The sequence below is a fragment of the Aureobasidium pullulans genome (genome assembly GCF_000721785.1).
Source record: "Aureobasidium pullulans EXF-150 unplaced genomic scaffold scaffold_18, whole genome shotgun sequence".
Classification (NCBI taxonomy): domain Eukaryota; kingdom Fungi; phylum Ascomycota; class Dothideomycetes; order Dothideales; family Saccotheciaceae; genus Aureobasidium; species Aureobasidium pullulans.
The window spans coordinates 271,138-285,098 of record NW_021941038.1 but is presented as its reverse complement, the minus strand read 5'-3'; the positions used below and the strand labels follow the sequence as shown (position 1 = coordinate 285,098).

Below are 13,961 nucleotides of genomic sequence, written 5' to 3'. Positions count from 1 at the left end.
TGCTATTACGAGTCCACTCACTATTTGGTATGAGATATTCGGAACTCCGATTTCACTCAACCATGTGGGCTTTACTCAGCTTCTTGTTCTTTTTGAGTGCGCAAGCACGCCTTTGGGCAGAAGAGCATGGAGAGCAAAGCCTTTTCAGTGCTCCGATCAATGTCGAAACATCCAAAGATGTTTTACTGACAGTCAGTATCCGAAGCCCAGCCTAGCCAGTTCCAGTGTTCACACAAGACCCTGAACTGACGCTTGACAAGTTCGACGACATACCAATCTACCCCAACTCAACAACACCCCTCCACACCCACAACCTCCTAGATTTCAAAAACTTCCAACTCATCAACGTGACCTCGGCCGCCGCAGAAGGCTCAATCAGTCACAAAGACAAGAATTGCGCAACCTCACCCCCAAACGCCCTTCGCAATATCCATCAAACATACAAAACAGTTTCATCCTTTCGCTCCAATGAAACTTTTTGCACCGTCAATAATATATCAACCTACTTCGATCTTCAATCTTTGTATATCAAAACCTTTGGCTTCACGTCTAGAGGTACTGTGATTGATATCCTTGCTGCTGAAGTGGATGATCGGACTGTTGTGAGGATGCATAGTTTGTCTGTTGTTTATGTCAGGGATACTTGGTTCCAGGAACCGATATATCTTAGCTTTGGGTGGAAGTGGGCTCCGAGGTGGGGGAAGGGGGTTAATTATGTGGAGGTTTCTGCTAGTACGAGGGAGGGAGAGGCGGTGGGGTTTGCCATTGATGATTTGAGGGTTGGCGTGTATGATGTTGGGTATGAAGAAGAGCAGAGGATGCTGGAGCAGGAGATGGGACAAGTCGACGCAGGGCCACCGACTCAGTTCACAATGTACATTTGAAGATACGAACGCGGTCTGGCGAGAATTGTGTCTTTTGAATTCTAGAACAAAGTCGGTCAACGCAACAGAAAAGCAACGCTAGACATGATATACAAGCAAACACAGTAGCAGCGAAATTGAAAAACACCTCCCTGCTTTTTCTTTCCATTGTTTTCATCATCTTCAAGCTTCTGCCTTGAATATGCCATCGTGACTCTTGCGGTGCTTCTTCTTGATCTTTTGCTCGGCAGGCGTGTCGTCGTTCCAGAAGGCGTTGATGGTGGCTTCGGGCAAAGGTGGTTCAGCCATCTAAGCATCACCACCGACGCTCTTGCGGCCCTTCTTCTTCTCCTTCTTGTCCTTCTTTGCGCTGGCTGGGGGCTCGGCGGGGGTGGAAGCGGGAGGGGCGGCCTCTTCCTCCTTAGCCTTGCGACCGCGCTTCTTCTTGGGCTCTTCGGCGACGGTCTCGGCATCGGCCTTGCTCTTGCGCTTGTTGGCGCCGTTGACGGCGGTGAAGGCGCCCTTCTTGACGGGGCTGGAGGCTGGGAGTGGAGGGGATGATGCTGGAGGAGCGGCCTTCTCGACCTTCTTGCGACCACCCTTCATGGCGGACTTGGGAGTCTTGACTGGGGGAGGAGTGGGTTCCTTTGGTGGTGCCTCTTCCTCGTCTGAGCTGTCGTCGTCTGAGTCGTCCGAGTCTGCGCCAGCGGTAGCAGCTGCGGCGGGCTCATCGGCTTCGACATCGTCATCGTCTGCCTCGGGGCTTTCTGCAGCAACTGGTGCACCGTTGGCCTTGAAGTCTGCAAGCTCCTTGTTGTAGACTTCGCGCGAGGCCTGGTATGCGTCTTTGTATTTCTGGTCGTGGTGTCAGTGGTTGCGCGTTTACATGCGACTCGGGAGAACATACTTGCTTGACCTCCTCGGGAAGCTGATGCCATCTCTTGGTACCCTCTGACGAGATCTCGCCTCTCTTCTGCTCGGGACCAAGCTCGGTGTGGATCTTCTCACGGTTCTCGCCCAGCCACAACAGGTAGGCTGTCAAGGGGCGCTTGGGCTGGTTGGGGTCTCTAGGCTCGGCCTTCTTTCTCTGCTTCTTCTCTGGTGCTGCGGGAGGGCCACCACCAACAGTGACGAGTTCGCCGGATTGGATGAATGCGCCGAGGTCCATTTGGCTAGGGTCGAGGTCGACATTGCCGCCGAGGACAGCATTGGAGTGGTCAATGTATGCGCTAGTGGCATTCTTGAGGGCGTTTTGGAGAGTGATCCATGATGTGACGAGCTGTTGTCGCTGTCAGTTCGAGTCCTTGTTTTGTTTGGTCGCGACGCGCTTCGAATCGTCCGAAGACGCGTCTGTCTCAGTATGACACAATTGCGCCCAACATGCGACAAGTTCGGAATTGAGATGAACCGAGTCGCAAAGATGGGCGCATTGGAACTGCGACGTGACAGGGACAAAAAACATACCGCGTCACGAGTGCGAACGAACTCTGCTTTATCGATGGTGATTTGCTGGAGGTCAACCTCGGGCTTGGGCGCGACTTCGGGCTTGACAGATTTGGCGCGAGGCATGGTCGCGTTGATGTGTAGAATAATGTGGATGAATAAAAAAAAAGTTGGAAACCAAAAGTTGGGAGGGGGAAAAGAAGGAGGAAGAGTGGGAGGCTGGGATGGGATAGCGCGCGAACGAAAGACGATCAAGCGTGATTTTGCTTGGGGATTAACCGTTCATTCACCAGCATTGACCAACATTTGCTTAAACCCTGTGCCCTTCCAACCTTTTCCCACCCCTGTCCATTCTGACACTCTGTCACCCTGTTCATCTGAAAAAAACAAATGGTATCATTGAAACTTCGCCCTGAACGCCCATCGTTCTTCCAATATCTCACAAGTAATCGTAGAGATCGAGTCCCTCTTGAGACACTCCCTTTATACGTACTGAGGAGGTCCCTGTGGTGCTTTGTACTGCTGTGGAGGTGCTCCGTACGGCTGCATCGGAATCTGTTGAGATGACTGAGGGTTGTTGGCACTGTTGGGATCGTTCATCATTTGTTGTACGTCTGGTCGATGCCTAGAATTTATCAGTATCCAGTTTGTCGTTGGGTTGAGACAACATACATGACGTCTTGGTAAAAGTGACAGATGTGGCAACCAACTTCGTGATGTGGCTTTAGGGAGAATGGTATGAGAGGCTGTCAGGACGCGTTAGTACTGAAAGAAACCATGAACGTGCTCGATAAATACTTACGACAAAGCAGAAGGTGAACCACTCCCATCTCTTGTAAACTTTGGCTGTGAAGTTGCCGCAGTTCTGAGTAATGATTAGTTTGGATTCGTGTTTATTGTGGTGACCCTGCCACATACCTGGCATTGCGCTGTGATGTTCTCATGCCCGGCAAGCAGTGAGTTGAAGGTGTGTGTTCCGCAGGTGAAGATGAAGGCCATTTTGTGCTGATGTTATTTGCACGTATGATATGTGGATGAGAGAAGAGGTAGAGAGAACGTCGTCGTTGCTCGTGTTACATAGATGATTGCGGCGCGAGCCTGTTTCGTCGTCATCACATGCTTGCTGAGCCATTCTTGGAGGCCAAGCGCCGAGACTCATTTTGGAAATCCATTTGGGCAAGTTGCCAACATTTGGATATATCCCTCGGTTTGAACAATATACCAATACTCAGACAGAATGCACATGTATCTTCTTCCGCAGTATCTCTCCATGCCCCAGAGTCATGAAGCACCTGAATGGGTCGGCAAACATCGGCCGGTCAAACAAAAGACGCTTTGACTTTGACCAAAACGCGGCTTGCAGCGGTCTCACAAGGAGGCAGATCTTCTCCACAAGCCCACCAGCCACTGTCGGCCACCACAACTTTTTTTTGAGCTTGTCTCGTGCCATCATCGTATACATACAAAATGTCGGCCTCACTTCCTGGTAACCGCGCATTGCCGGCTTCGCAGTATAATCTCGACACATACTGGGGTCGTGTCAGACATGCTGCCGATTTGTCTGATCCGAGGTAAGGAATTGACATGTGCGCAAATGCACTTTCGTTATCTTTTGATCATTTCCATCATCACGTATTGCAATTCTTCTTGGACCATTTCTCAAGTCCATGCATTTACAAGAGAAACATATACAAATCTTATCGCATCACCATTCAAGCACAATTGACTGATCAATCTCATCAACAGAACATTGTTCACCTCTCCAGCTGGTCTTGAAAATGCAAAGGATCTGGTCACCTCCTACAAGCAGGGCAAGATCCAGTCTATGACTCCTGATCTGTGGAGCGCAAAGAAGGTCATTGATGCCACACTTCACCCTGGTATGATGAGAATGATCTAGATATCGAAGAAAACCACTAACATCATCAAGACACCGGCGAGAAGGTCCTCCTCCCCTTCCGCATGTCCGCCTACATCTTTTCAAACCTGGTCGTCACAGCAGGCATGCTCACACCCGGTCTAAGCACAACCGGCACTCTCGGCTGGCAAATCGCCAATCAGTCTCTCAATGTCGCCATCAACTCCTCCAACGCCAACAAGTCGATCCCCTTATCCATGTCCACAATGGTGCAATCCTACTTCCTCGCTGTCGGCGCCAGTTGTGGTGTCGCTCTCGGTCTCAACTCCATTGTCCCCCGTCTGAAGCGCGTAAGCCCAAACACCAAGATGTTGCTCGGTCGCCTGGTCCCCTTCGCCGCAGTCGCATCAGCAGGTGTCCTCAACGTCTTCCTCATGCGCGGAGAAGAAATCCGCAAAGGCATCGATGTCTTCCCCACCGAAACCGAAGCCCAAAAGCTCAAGCGCGAAGAAGCAGGTCTCCCTCTCCAATCGCTCGGAAAGTCGAAGAAAGCAGCCACCCTTGCTGTTGGCGAGACTGCTATCTCTAGAGTCATCAACGCTACTCCTATCATGGTTTTGCCTCCTCTGTTGTTGGTGCGTCTGCAAAAAACGAATTGGCTGCAGCAGAGACCTAGAATGGTTACTCCTGTCAACTTGGGATTGATATTTGGTACTAGTATCTTTGCGCTGCCGTTGGCTCTGGCTATTTTCCCGCAGAGACAGGCTGTCAAGGCTGATTCTTTGGAGGCTGAGTTCCACGGTCGTGCTGGAGACGATGGATGTGTTGAGTTCAACAGAGGTATCTAGAGAGGCTTGGTCAGGTTGCGTCTTTCGGTCGCGCATAGAAATGGTTACTGGCGACATTCAGATCCTCGATAGAAGAATTGGCAATTACAATTGGTTCATCTTCAAGCGTAAATTATGACTGTCTCGTGACCATGCACTTGGATCAAGAGCTGCGCGATCCTCGTGCTCTTACTGAACCCGTGCAAGCGATATGCACGAGGCTTTTCGAGAAAGCTGGGTTGGACTTCGAGAGGTCGAACTTGAGACACTTCTCGGACAAGTCGAAATATCGGAAGACAAGCATATTGCACTGGACGCTAACATTTAAGATATTGTATATACACCCGCAACTCGAGATCAGCTTGGAAATAAAATAAAGAAAGCGCATTTTGGGTGAAGCCAAATCGTGTACCAACCCCAAAATCTCCACCACCAGCCTGCAACACAAACTTAGACCACGACACCAAAACGTGTAAGCACGAGTGTTGCAGTGTCGTCAAGCTGCCAAAGCCACAAAAGTGGAGTGTGAAAGTCGCAAACTCGCCCAACTCAAAAAAAAAGATCCCCCAGCACCACCCTCGATCAACTCGGTCAATCCTGAGTGATGGTGCAAGTGTGAAAGGCAAAAAGAAACGACCGACTTGGGACTCGAACCCAAAGCCTTCAGTGTTGGAGTGTTGCGAGAACACGGTGTTATCGGTGAGCCGAAAACTGACGCCTGGGATGGGTTAGTAACGTGTTGGGGTGTTGGAGTGTTGGAGTGTTGGGGGGATCGTACGCTACCATTGCCTGTGAAACGTTAGTAACATGTCTGATGTAATCATCTTGGAAAGTACGAACGCTAGCCGGCCATTGGATGGTTGAAATTTGCCGAAATCTTTGCAACTCTATAGCTTACAACAGCACCACCAGCACTGCGTGTTGGAAGTGTGCCAACACAACAACACCAAGGAGCGTGTTTTCCACGAGTTAGAAATCGATTATGCAAAAACACCTTACGTTCTTATCTGGAATAAATCGACCATCAGCAAGGCGAGATATGTCGTGTCAGCATTGCTAGTTGGACGACCTTCGACAGTGGCGATAGAGAGTCTTCTGTACATCCTAAGGTCGAGAGCAAGGGGTGGAAAGTGTGAGATGACTAGCACCAGATATGAATCAGGATGTGGAAGAAGGAAAGAGGAAGGTCGAAGTCTGGTGGAAGAAGATATATGCGGCCGGCGTGTTGGGCGAGCCAGGGAAAGACCTCTAACACCAACACTTTCACAAACACCAACACGTTCACACAAACACCAACACGTTTAACTACAAACAGAACACATATACGGAGAACACTTTCACAAACGAAGAGCCTGCAGGGTGCAACGCGTCGATACGTCCTCCCCTTATGCTTAAGTTTGTCACTGTCGCTACTGTAGAAATGCATGATACTTTTCAGGAGTGGAGCTAGGGCCAAAGAGAAGACCTCCAAGTATCGCTCTCTGTGGACGACGTGCTATTGCTCAATACCATCGTGCATTTTGACGCGTTGATTAATGCCCATCGCTGCGGCTTGAGAGTCGATATGACAATTTTTAGCACACGGAGAGGGCACGGGACTAGCCGAATAACACGATGCACAACACAGAAGATAGATATGAAAGCGTGAGAAAAAGGGTTGGCATTGACTGCGTCTGATGCTGATCAAGTCTTGCATCATCTATCTGGCTCCGTACCTACTAGGTGCGGCACGATCACCGATTATGCAACAAGAACGATCCCAAATGTTTGGTCATTCTCACTGTTGACTGCCACTTCTTCCCGCGTGCCGTGAAGCAATGTCAAGGCTTCTTTCTCGCTTTGAGCCATTCTATGCCTCGAACTTCGAGAGGCAGCTGCGCACGACGATTCAGGCTGTCCAATTGTGTAGTTGAGCGAAGCTTGTGTCCAGCGACCTATATCCGACCTGCCAGCAGGGCTGGATTCTCACACTCTCTTGTCCTTGCAAGATGCATGAGAGACCTGGTATGGCGCCTCCACTGTTCAAGATCGGAGCCTGGAGCGGCCTCTTCTAGACCTGGAGTATCGCTGGTGCGCTTGGGTAACAGGACTTGGAGCAGAGTGCTGGCTTATATCGATTGTGCTCATGATTTATGCATGCCGTCTCACTTCTTTGAGGACTTCTTGTCTTTCTTGCTCTTCTTTTCCTTCTTCTTGTCTTCCATGGACGATTCCTCGGATGCCGGCTCGGTCGCAGGTGTAGTGGTGCCGCTTCGTCGTGATTCTTTCGCTTCGAGATTCTTGACTTGTCGTAGGGAGAAGTATTGTTCCAGTGTGACTCCCTTTGCTGCTGCACGTTCTTCGTACTGCTTGCGCTTGTCTTCAGGCAGACCTTCCAGTGATTTGTCCTTCTTGCTCTTGCTCTTCTTGGTTGTCGCATTCGAGTTGTCTTCGCTGACAGTCGCTGATTTCTTTGCCTTTTTGGCGGCGCGGCGTGCCTTTTTCTCGTCGTCTGAGGAGGATGAGTCGGATGTGGATTTCGATCGCTTCCTGTCTTTCTTCTCCTTCTTGGCCTTCTTCTTTTCTGCCTTGTCCTCGTCATCATCCTCAGCCTTCCTCTTCACACCCGTGGCCGGCAAGACAGCCGACGCAAGCGCAGCAACCTTGGGATCCACCATTCCAATCGTTCCCGGCACACCCTCTCCTTGCACAAATCGTCCATACAAGCCACCCCTCTTGATTCCCTGCTCCTTGACATTCGCCAGGATACTCTTCTTGCCAGTTCCAAAATCTTTCAAACTGCTGTCGAAGGCTTTCAACCACCACTGGCCTTGGATGACATCTGCCTTGTTGATTCCGATACCGAGTACGTCGACTTTCTTGCTGACGAGGAGTGGTTTGCGAAGGCCCTTGTTGTCCGAGTCGAGCGAGTGACCGAGGCCACGCCAGCCTTGCTTTTTGAGGAGTCCGGCTGCGTCCATGATGTGGTAGGTACTATGGACTGGTCGAATGCAGAAGTGTCCAGTGCCCGGGAAGGATATCCTTTGATTGTTTTGTTACGAGACTAGGTCGGCAGAGAAAAGTGTCGGGATTATTTTTCTGCCGGATTGCGATCGAGCCTTTTGGGGTTGACCGCCTTCGAGCGGGCCGGGACGTGCTTTCCCGACGACTGTTTTCATATGACGCATCACGTCTTCTCTTCATTCTATCGACCTCACCCATCTCGCTTGTTGCATTGGCAATAATCTGACTACCGCTACGGGGAAGATCAATCAACTGATTTAGCATCGAAGCTATTCAAAGAGTTGTGCTTTCGACCAATAGCAGAACAGGAAACAAACAAATATTGTTGACCGCATCGGTCGTGTTTGAATCAATGTTGTCGTTTGTCTCGACTACGCTGAGGCCAAAGGTCCCTGCACCTCTGTAAGTAACATTCGAAAACGGACAGCCAGACTTGATTCGTTGGAATATCAGTGTTGAGCAACCGCAAGGCTGTTTTCTAAAATGCAACAACTGTCTACATCACCCGAGGACCCTGCAAAGCGAAGAGAGGCGTTAAGCACCCGCAATGAAGTGCAGAGACAACGATACGCCAGTGATCCAGAATACCGAGAACGCCTGCTGGCAGCTTCGCGCAAACACCGGAATGAATTCAATTTGGAGCGCTACCATAGAATCAAGGACTCGAGGAAAAGGCGCTGGCAACAGATTTCCGAAGATTCTAAACGTTTGGAGGAGTATTACAAACGTTATAATGCCTACCAAGCGAAGAGAAAGATTGAAGAACCACGATTTCTCTTATCTGACAGGCTGCACAAGTGGACTTTGGGGCTTAAAGACCGGAAGGACGGTGTGCAATGGCGTTCCCACGAGCCCATCTTCTACAAGGAGAAGGAACCACACGACTGTCAATATTGCTCGACCCGCCGGGGTGGTGCCAAGTTGTGTAAGTGACAAAAGATGAAACCACAAAAACGATACATCCAGTTCTGCATGAATGCTCATTCAAGGACGGCACAACACATCCAAGTGTGGTGAACCAATCAATTGACCAAGTGCTCATCCATTTCACCTGATAACTTGCTAACAATTCCTCTCTCTTCAGGGTGGAAGAGCCTCCAACATCAGGACCCTCCAGCATACAGTTGCCACGCATGTTTCGCAGCACGATGGCCGGAAGGTATGCCCCACAATTACGAGTATCGCACCAGAAAGGACGGAACGACAAGACTTGCTCGCAAAAAATAATCCCCCCTTAGATGTCAACGACCTGGAACGGCCCTGTCTTTGAGCTGGTCGCCATCATGCGAAAACATTTGCATGATAATCATTTCACCTTTGTTGCAGTCTAGATCATGACACAAATCATCGATCGATGTCGGTATTGCCGTCGATCATCGCCTTTTGACGCATCAACGTTTCAGACATTCTGTTCTCCCCAATCCATCACCAAATGACACTTTTTTACTGGGAGATCTGATCTTACTAAAAAGCAACGGAACGCTCTACTCAGATCTTTCCTTCAGCCTCAAATCTTAGTTCCGAACTGGCTCGCCGTCACGACCAGAGAACTGCAGAGAAATGAGACAACCGACACGCTCCGAACAATCCGAAGGTTCACCTGTATCCAAAAACGGTAAAAGGCATACGACCTACGCAACTGGAGACCGTCCAGTCTTGTGTTTGCGTGTTTGCACAGCTGAATCAACTCGAGATCAATCTCGCATTCTGTAGATACACATGTCATGAATTTCGGTAAATAGTTACACTGTTTGACCAGTGTCGCCATCACATTACCGCTGAAGCTATCGTTTGTCAGCAAATTCATTCTTGGATCTGGACTATGGTCGGATACATCTGCCAGCCTCTTGCCAAGCGCGGACATGTTGTGCTGTTGTATTATCGACTTCAAGTTTGGTTTCGTCACATACTCCTGCCCTTTTCTTGTTTCCGCCTAGGCTGGATTTCACTGGACAGGATATAGTATACGTTTTGAGAACATATGATTTTCAAGCTCGGTAACCAAGAGAGATTGACTCTGAAAACAAAGGATACTCGAGTCTCTCGAAGTAAGTAAGTGATGATGCCTTCTCCTGACTAGGATTTGCTTCTTCATCACAGCTGTTCATAGACGGGATATCATCCAATGATACGGGTTCGCCCATCAAGAGCGTTTCATAAAGTCATAAAGTCATTCCTGGGGATATGGGTCTCTGTCTGCATGATTTCTGGCGTATGTCTGAGCTCTCAGCGGAAACGCCACATGAATTGAGACCAAAATGCGATCGACCTTGTGATTTCTCAAAGATCAAGCCGGAGCTTTGAGAAAGTGTCGTGTGTTTTTACAGCAGTGGGCCAGGAGCAGACGATGATTGCTACCCCTTCACTTGGCGACGTGCTTTTACAATCTTTGTGATTCGTTCACACTATTCCAAAATTCCGACAAAGTCTGATTGCTACGGGTAGGAACTTCAGGTTCTCTTATAAACACATTGCCGAGCCAAGGGATAGGGCTTTTGCATGTTTCGATTTTATAGTCTTGAAGATGTGGAATGAAGATAACGCAATTTACCCTTCGTGCTATCTTCTATCTACATCTTAACCTTGCAAGATCTATTTACGATGCAGGTCTTGAAACATGTCATGACCATATCATCCATCATAAGGTGCAACCCACAAGGTCATCTGATCCTCCATCACATAACTGTAGACAGGATACCGCTGCAAAACCGATTCAGCCAGAAGATTCTATCTCCAGCTATCGTTCTGCGTAGCAGTACCAGCACAGTTTCCGCCAACAGTGTAACTTCTGTTAGGATCACTCTCCCAAGTAACACTTCCATCAGCAGCCTTCTTGATGTACTTGTAGTTGAAGCTGCTTCCGGTGGCAAAGTTGAGAGTCACATACCACAGCGGGCTGGAGCTGGTGTACTTAGAGGCGCTGAGTGCGATTGCATTGGCGGCGTTCCAGTTTCCGAGGGCGGTGATGCTGCCGACGATGTATATGTTCTCGCCGTATGCGGTGGTCTTCTGCTCGTTGAAGGTTACGGCGATGGCGGTGGGGGTTGCGCAGGCTCCTCCGGTGGTGGTGGGAGTGGAAGGTGTACCAGGGTTGCCCCAGTTGGTGTTGGTTGCGGCAGCGCAAGGACCCGAGGCAGAACCACTGGAGCAAGAAGAAGGGAGTTTGGCCTGTAAATTGCATGTTAGTCAGACGTAGAGGTGTCCAGGAGATAGTTGTAACGTACGGATGCAGCGCCCCAAGAGGCAGGAATGATATTGGCGCGAGCATTGTAAGCAGTCAAGAAAGCAGCGTAAGACCAGGTAAGGTCGGCAGCGGAGAGGGGAGTGCCGTCAGCACGGTTGTACTGCTCAGCGAGAGCACCGCTTTGAGGTGTGTATTTTTGCTGGTGTACGAGTCAGTATGTAAACGAGGTAGGCAGCATGAGTTCACGACATACAGCAATCGACATGTAGCTGTCTGCGTAGGTCTGAACAGCGTTGACAATAGACGTGAAAGTTGTGGTCGAAGATGCGTAGGTACCAACAGCGGTGGAAGAGTACACGTCCTTGAAGAAGGGAAGAGAGATAGAAGTGACGGAGATGGATCCAATCTTCTTCCACTGGTAGATGGCATCATAAAGTTGCTCAGCAGCAGCAAAAGTGTTCAGGTACCTGGATTGATTAGCATATGTTCTATTTCATAGTTGAAGTCACTTACCAAGGGTTTCCGTTGTAGTAGGAGTCCTCGGGATAACGACCAACAGCAACACCAGAGCCTTGAGCGATACCCTTGTTGATGTTATAGATTGAACGGAAAGAGTCAGTGACGACCTTGTGGTTGGCAAGGGCCTTGTCACTGCAGGGCTGGAAGGTAGTCGAGTCACAAGAAGCAGCAGGGTCGAAGATGTGGATGCTAGTCAGGATTGAATTTGCGTCCTTGCCAGATCTACCGCCGCCAGTGTTTGAAAGAGCGTATGAGCCTGTCCAGTAGGATTGGAGGAAGCAAAGGACGAGAGGTGCCTGAGAGACACAGTTGGGGCAAGACTTTCCGAGCTGAGTGGCAAGGTTGTTACCCTCAATGAGAGCACGATATTGAACTGCAGTTGTGAAGAAGGAAGAGCTGTTAATCTCCTCCCACAAGTCGAAACCAGTCTGGTTCCAGTACTGAGTGACATATGAGAGGTCATTCTGTACAATAGGCCAGATGATGTTGTTGACCGTGGTTGTGTTGCCGTTGGCCTGGGGCATCAATTAGCATGATTCAGAAGCGAAGTATGTCATCAACTCACAATGAGGTAACGAGAATAAGCAATCATGGCAGTCGCACGCAGAGCAGGGCCATCACGTTGAGGTCTGCCCCAAGCACCCGTGAAGGGAGTGAGGTTGACTTCGAACTTTGGCTCAGCAAGTCCGCCAGAGCAAAGACCACCGCTAGGGTTGTTGACTTGCTGCAGATTGGCTTGAGCACTGATGTATTGCTGAATGAGAGGCTCCAGAGATTTATTGCCGGCGATGAGCTGATCTACAAGCGCCTTGAACACAAGAGCTGAATCACGAGTCCAGGTGTAAAAGTCTTGGTAGATGTCAGTCAGAATTTCGGTTCGATATGACGACAGGTTTGCTCACAGTTGGGGTCAGTCTTCGAAGGAGAGGCAACCACAACACCTGCACTTGCACCAGAGGCCTTAGAGCCGCTCGCACCGATGTTGGCGAGAACACCCTGGAGAGCGTAGGTGTTCTCAGATGTGAGCCATGAAGCAAGAGAGCCGGTGGCACGTTCCTGAATGCTTTCAGGCGATGGAAGTGAGAATGCCGCTCCGAAGAGCAGAGGAAGAGAGTAGAGAAGACGCATGATGGAGAATGGCGTAGTTGTTGTTGATTCTGTTTCTTACTGAGGACCACCAGCGGTTTATATATCATGGTAGACACTATTTATTGAGGACAGTGGAGTCGCGTCTCACCAAAGACAATCTCCTCGGATCCGTGCTCGTGGACTAACGCAAGGGTCAGGCAAGGAAACAATAGACATACGCTCTGTTGAAGCTTCTTGGGAGAAGTTCGCTTCTGAGCACGTCTGCTCGTCTGTGCTGATCCACGGTGGCGTACTATAGTAGGGCTACGGCCGACGGGCCTGTCTAGACGAAGTGATGAATTGTGATGAGAACGTGAGAATGGTGATATCAGATCATGAATTTTTGCTGCAGGGCGTTCACATTGATGATCAACAGGGGGTGGGCTGCTCCTTCTGTTCACTTCAAGTCTACTGTCTTGGACGCGAGAAACATTGCAAAGCGGCAGGAGACGCCCTCCTGAGCTCGCTTGTGATGAGGTCGCTGCCACATGAAGCAAAGTTTAATGCCGAGGCTTGGGAGAAAACAACGCGTGCAGTGCTTGTTCGAGGACCCCACACCCCGCACCCGCCTTCCCGCACGGAACCCTCGGGAATTTGCAAGCTTTGCTCCTACTCTCCGAGTCTCCGTAACTTCACATGGAGATCTCCATGCACTCTGTCAATCATCTATGCAGTGCAATAATCTAATGTAGACCACATGGCATGGTGGTCATCTTATGCGACCCCCTGACAGCGAGGGCTGTCATGCGACAACATCACGCTCACTCCTTCCCTTCGCCGTTCTTGATGTCTCCTTGCCTACCCAATGGGTGAAGCTTGAGCCAAGTTTTCGTCCGTAAGGTCCGTTATGTCAATAGGTCATGGCGTAGCTCACAGTAGTACAGTATAAGCATCTACATCGCTTGTAATTTTTAACTTTGTGCTCTATCAGGAAGGTGCGGTCTTCCTCGCTTATAACATTCCATCGTTCGCTGTGCGCGAACGATCGCCAACTTGTGAGAAGATGGCTGATATACATCAGCCTTGTTATGCACATTCAACCGAGCAGCGTTCTGGACAAAAGACACCGGCGTAGTGTCATGCAGGACAATTCCACGTGTCTAGACTGAATACCATCGAGCTTTAAACATTCTCAA

The 13,961-nt window shown here is 49.7% G+C and overlaps 6 protein-coding genes across 6 annotated transcripts; 2 read left to right on the top strand and 4 right to left on the bottom strand.

The window, feature by feature from the left end:
- Positions 1-1,028: 1,028 nt before the first annotated feature.
- On the bottom strand, positions 1,029-2,610 carry M438DRAFT_75197 (uncharacterized protein). The gene is made up of 3 exons (XM_029910295.1): positions 2,328-2,610; positions 1,771-2,142; positions 1,029-1,718 (listed from the first exon to the last, which is right to left on the bottom strand). The coding sequence occupies exons 1-3, from the start codon at positions 2,430-2,432 to the stop codon at positions 1,173-1,175; spliced, it is 1,023 nt and encodes a 340-aa protein (XP_029757713.1). The 5' UTR covers positions 2,433-2,610; the 3' UTR covers positions 1,029-1,172.
- Positions 2,611-2,789: 179 nt separating this feature from the next.
- On the bottom strand, positions 2,790-3,305 carry M438DRAFT_279597 (uncharacterized protein; the record flags this gene model as incomplete). Its single annotated transcript, XM_029901095.1, has 4 exons — positions 2,790-2,931; positions 2,979-3,052; positions 3,109-3,171; positions 3,225-3,305. 4 exons carry the CDS (start codon positions 3,303-3,305, stop codon positions 2,790-2,792), a joined length of 360 nt encoding a protein of 119 aa, XP_029757712.1.
- A 295-nt stretch (positions 3,306-3,600) lies between these two features.
- M438DRAFT_75250 (putative mitochondrial cation transporter) lies at positions 3,601-5,028 on the top strand. The gene is made up of 4 exons (XM_029910296.1): positions 3,601-3,877; positions 4,053-4,186; positions 4,237-4,799; positions 4,883-5,028. The coding sequence occupies exons 1-4, from the start codon at positions 3,774-3,776 to the stop codon at positions 4,940-4,942; spliced, it is 861 nt and encodes a 286-aa protein (XP_029757711.1). The 5' UTR covers positions 3,601-3,773; the 3' UTR covers positions 4,943-5,028.
- A 2,461-nt stretch (positions 5,029-7,489) lies between these two features.
- Positions 7,490-7,951, bottom strand: M438DRAFT_260311 (uncharacterized protein; the record flags this gene model as incomplete). Its single annotated transcript, XM_029899768.1, has 1 exon — positions 7,490-7,951. A coding segment is annotated over one exon (462 nt), but the record flags the coding sequence as incomplete, so codon positions are not given.
- A 234-nt stretch (positions 7,952-8,185) lies between these two features.
- On the top strand, positions 8,186-9,074 carry M438DRAFT_75184 (uncharacterized protein). The gene is made up of 2 exons (XM_029910294.1): positions 8,186-8,396; positions 8,465-9,074. The coding sequence occupies exons 1-2, from the start codon at positions 8,347-8,349 to the stop codon at positions 8,925-8,927; spliced, it is 513 nt and encodes a 170-aa protein (XP_029757709.1). The 5' UTR covers positions 8,186-8,346; the 3' UTR covers positions 8,928-9,074.
- Positions 9,075-10,483: 1,409 nt separating this feature from the next.
- M438DRAFT_407942 (extracellular glucoamylase protein) lies at positions 10,484-12,970 on the bottom strand. The gene is made up of 6 exons (XM_029909925.1): positions 12,600-12,970; positions 12,263-12,546; positions 11,692-12,212; positions 11,432-11,645; positions 11,219-11,377; positions 10,484-11,162 (listed from the first exon to the last, which is right to left on the bottom strand). The coding sequence occupies exons 1-6, from the start codon at positions 12,823-12,825 to the stop codon at positions 10,722-10,724; spliced, it is 1,845 nt and encodes a 614-aa protein (XP_029757708.1). The 5' UTR covers positions 12,826-12,970; the 3' UTR covers positions 10,484-10,721.
- Positions 12,971-13,961: the final 991 nt, after the last annotated feature.

Coding starts and splice junctions, on each gene's coding strand:
- M438DRAFT_75197 (XM_029910295.1), bottom strand. CDS start 2,432: ATGCCTCGCGCCAAATCTGTCAAGCCCGAAGTCGCGCCCAAGCCCGAG. Junction 2,143..2,327: donor TCGTTCGCACTCGTGACGCG/GTATGTTTTTTG, acceptor CAGCGACAACAG/CTCGTCACATCATGGATCAC. Junction 1,719..1,770: donor TTCCCGAGGAGGTCAAGCAA/GTATGTTCTCCC, acceptor CACCACGACCAG/AAATACAAAGACGCATACCA.
- M438DRAFT_75250 (XM_029910296.1), top strand. CDS start 3,774: ATGTCGGCCTCACTTCCTGGTAACCGCGCATTGCCGGCTTCGCAGTAT. Junction 3,878..4,052: donor GCCGATTTGTCTGATCCGAG/GTAAGGAATTGA, acceptor TCTCATCAACAG/AACATTGTTCACCTCTCCAG. Junction 4,187..4,236: donor TGATGCCACACTTCACCCTG/GTATGATGAGAA, acceptor AACATCATCAAG/ACACCGGCGAGAAGGTCCTC.
- M438DRAFT_75184 (XM_029910294.1), top strand. CDS start 8,347: ATGTTGTCGTTTGTCTCGACTACGCTGAGGCCAAAGGTCCCTGCACCT. Junction 8,397..8,464: donor CCAAAGGTCCCTGCACCTCT/GTAAGTAACATT, acceptor AGCAACCGCAAG/GCTGTTTTCTAAAATGCAAC.
- M438DRAFT_407942 (XM_029909925.1), bottom strand. CDS start 12,825: ATGCGTCTTCTCTACTCTCTTCCTCTGCTCTTCGGAGCGGCATTCTCA. Junction 11,646..11,691: donor TACTACAACGGAAACCCTTG/GTAAGTGACTTC, acceptor TAATCAATCCAG/GTACCTGAACACTTTTGCTG. Junction 11,378..11,431: donor ACAGCTACATGTCGATTGCT/GTATGTCGTGAA, acceptor CTCGTACACCAG/CAAAAATACACACCTCAAAG.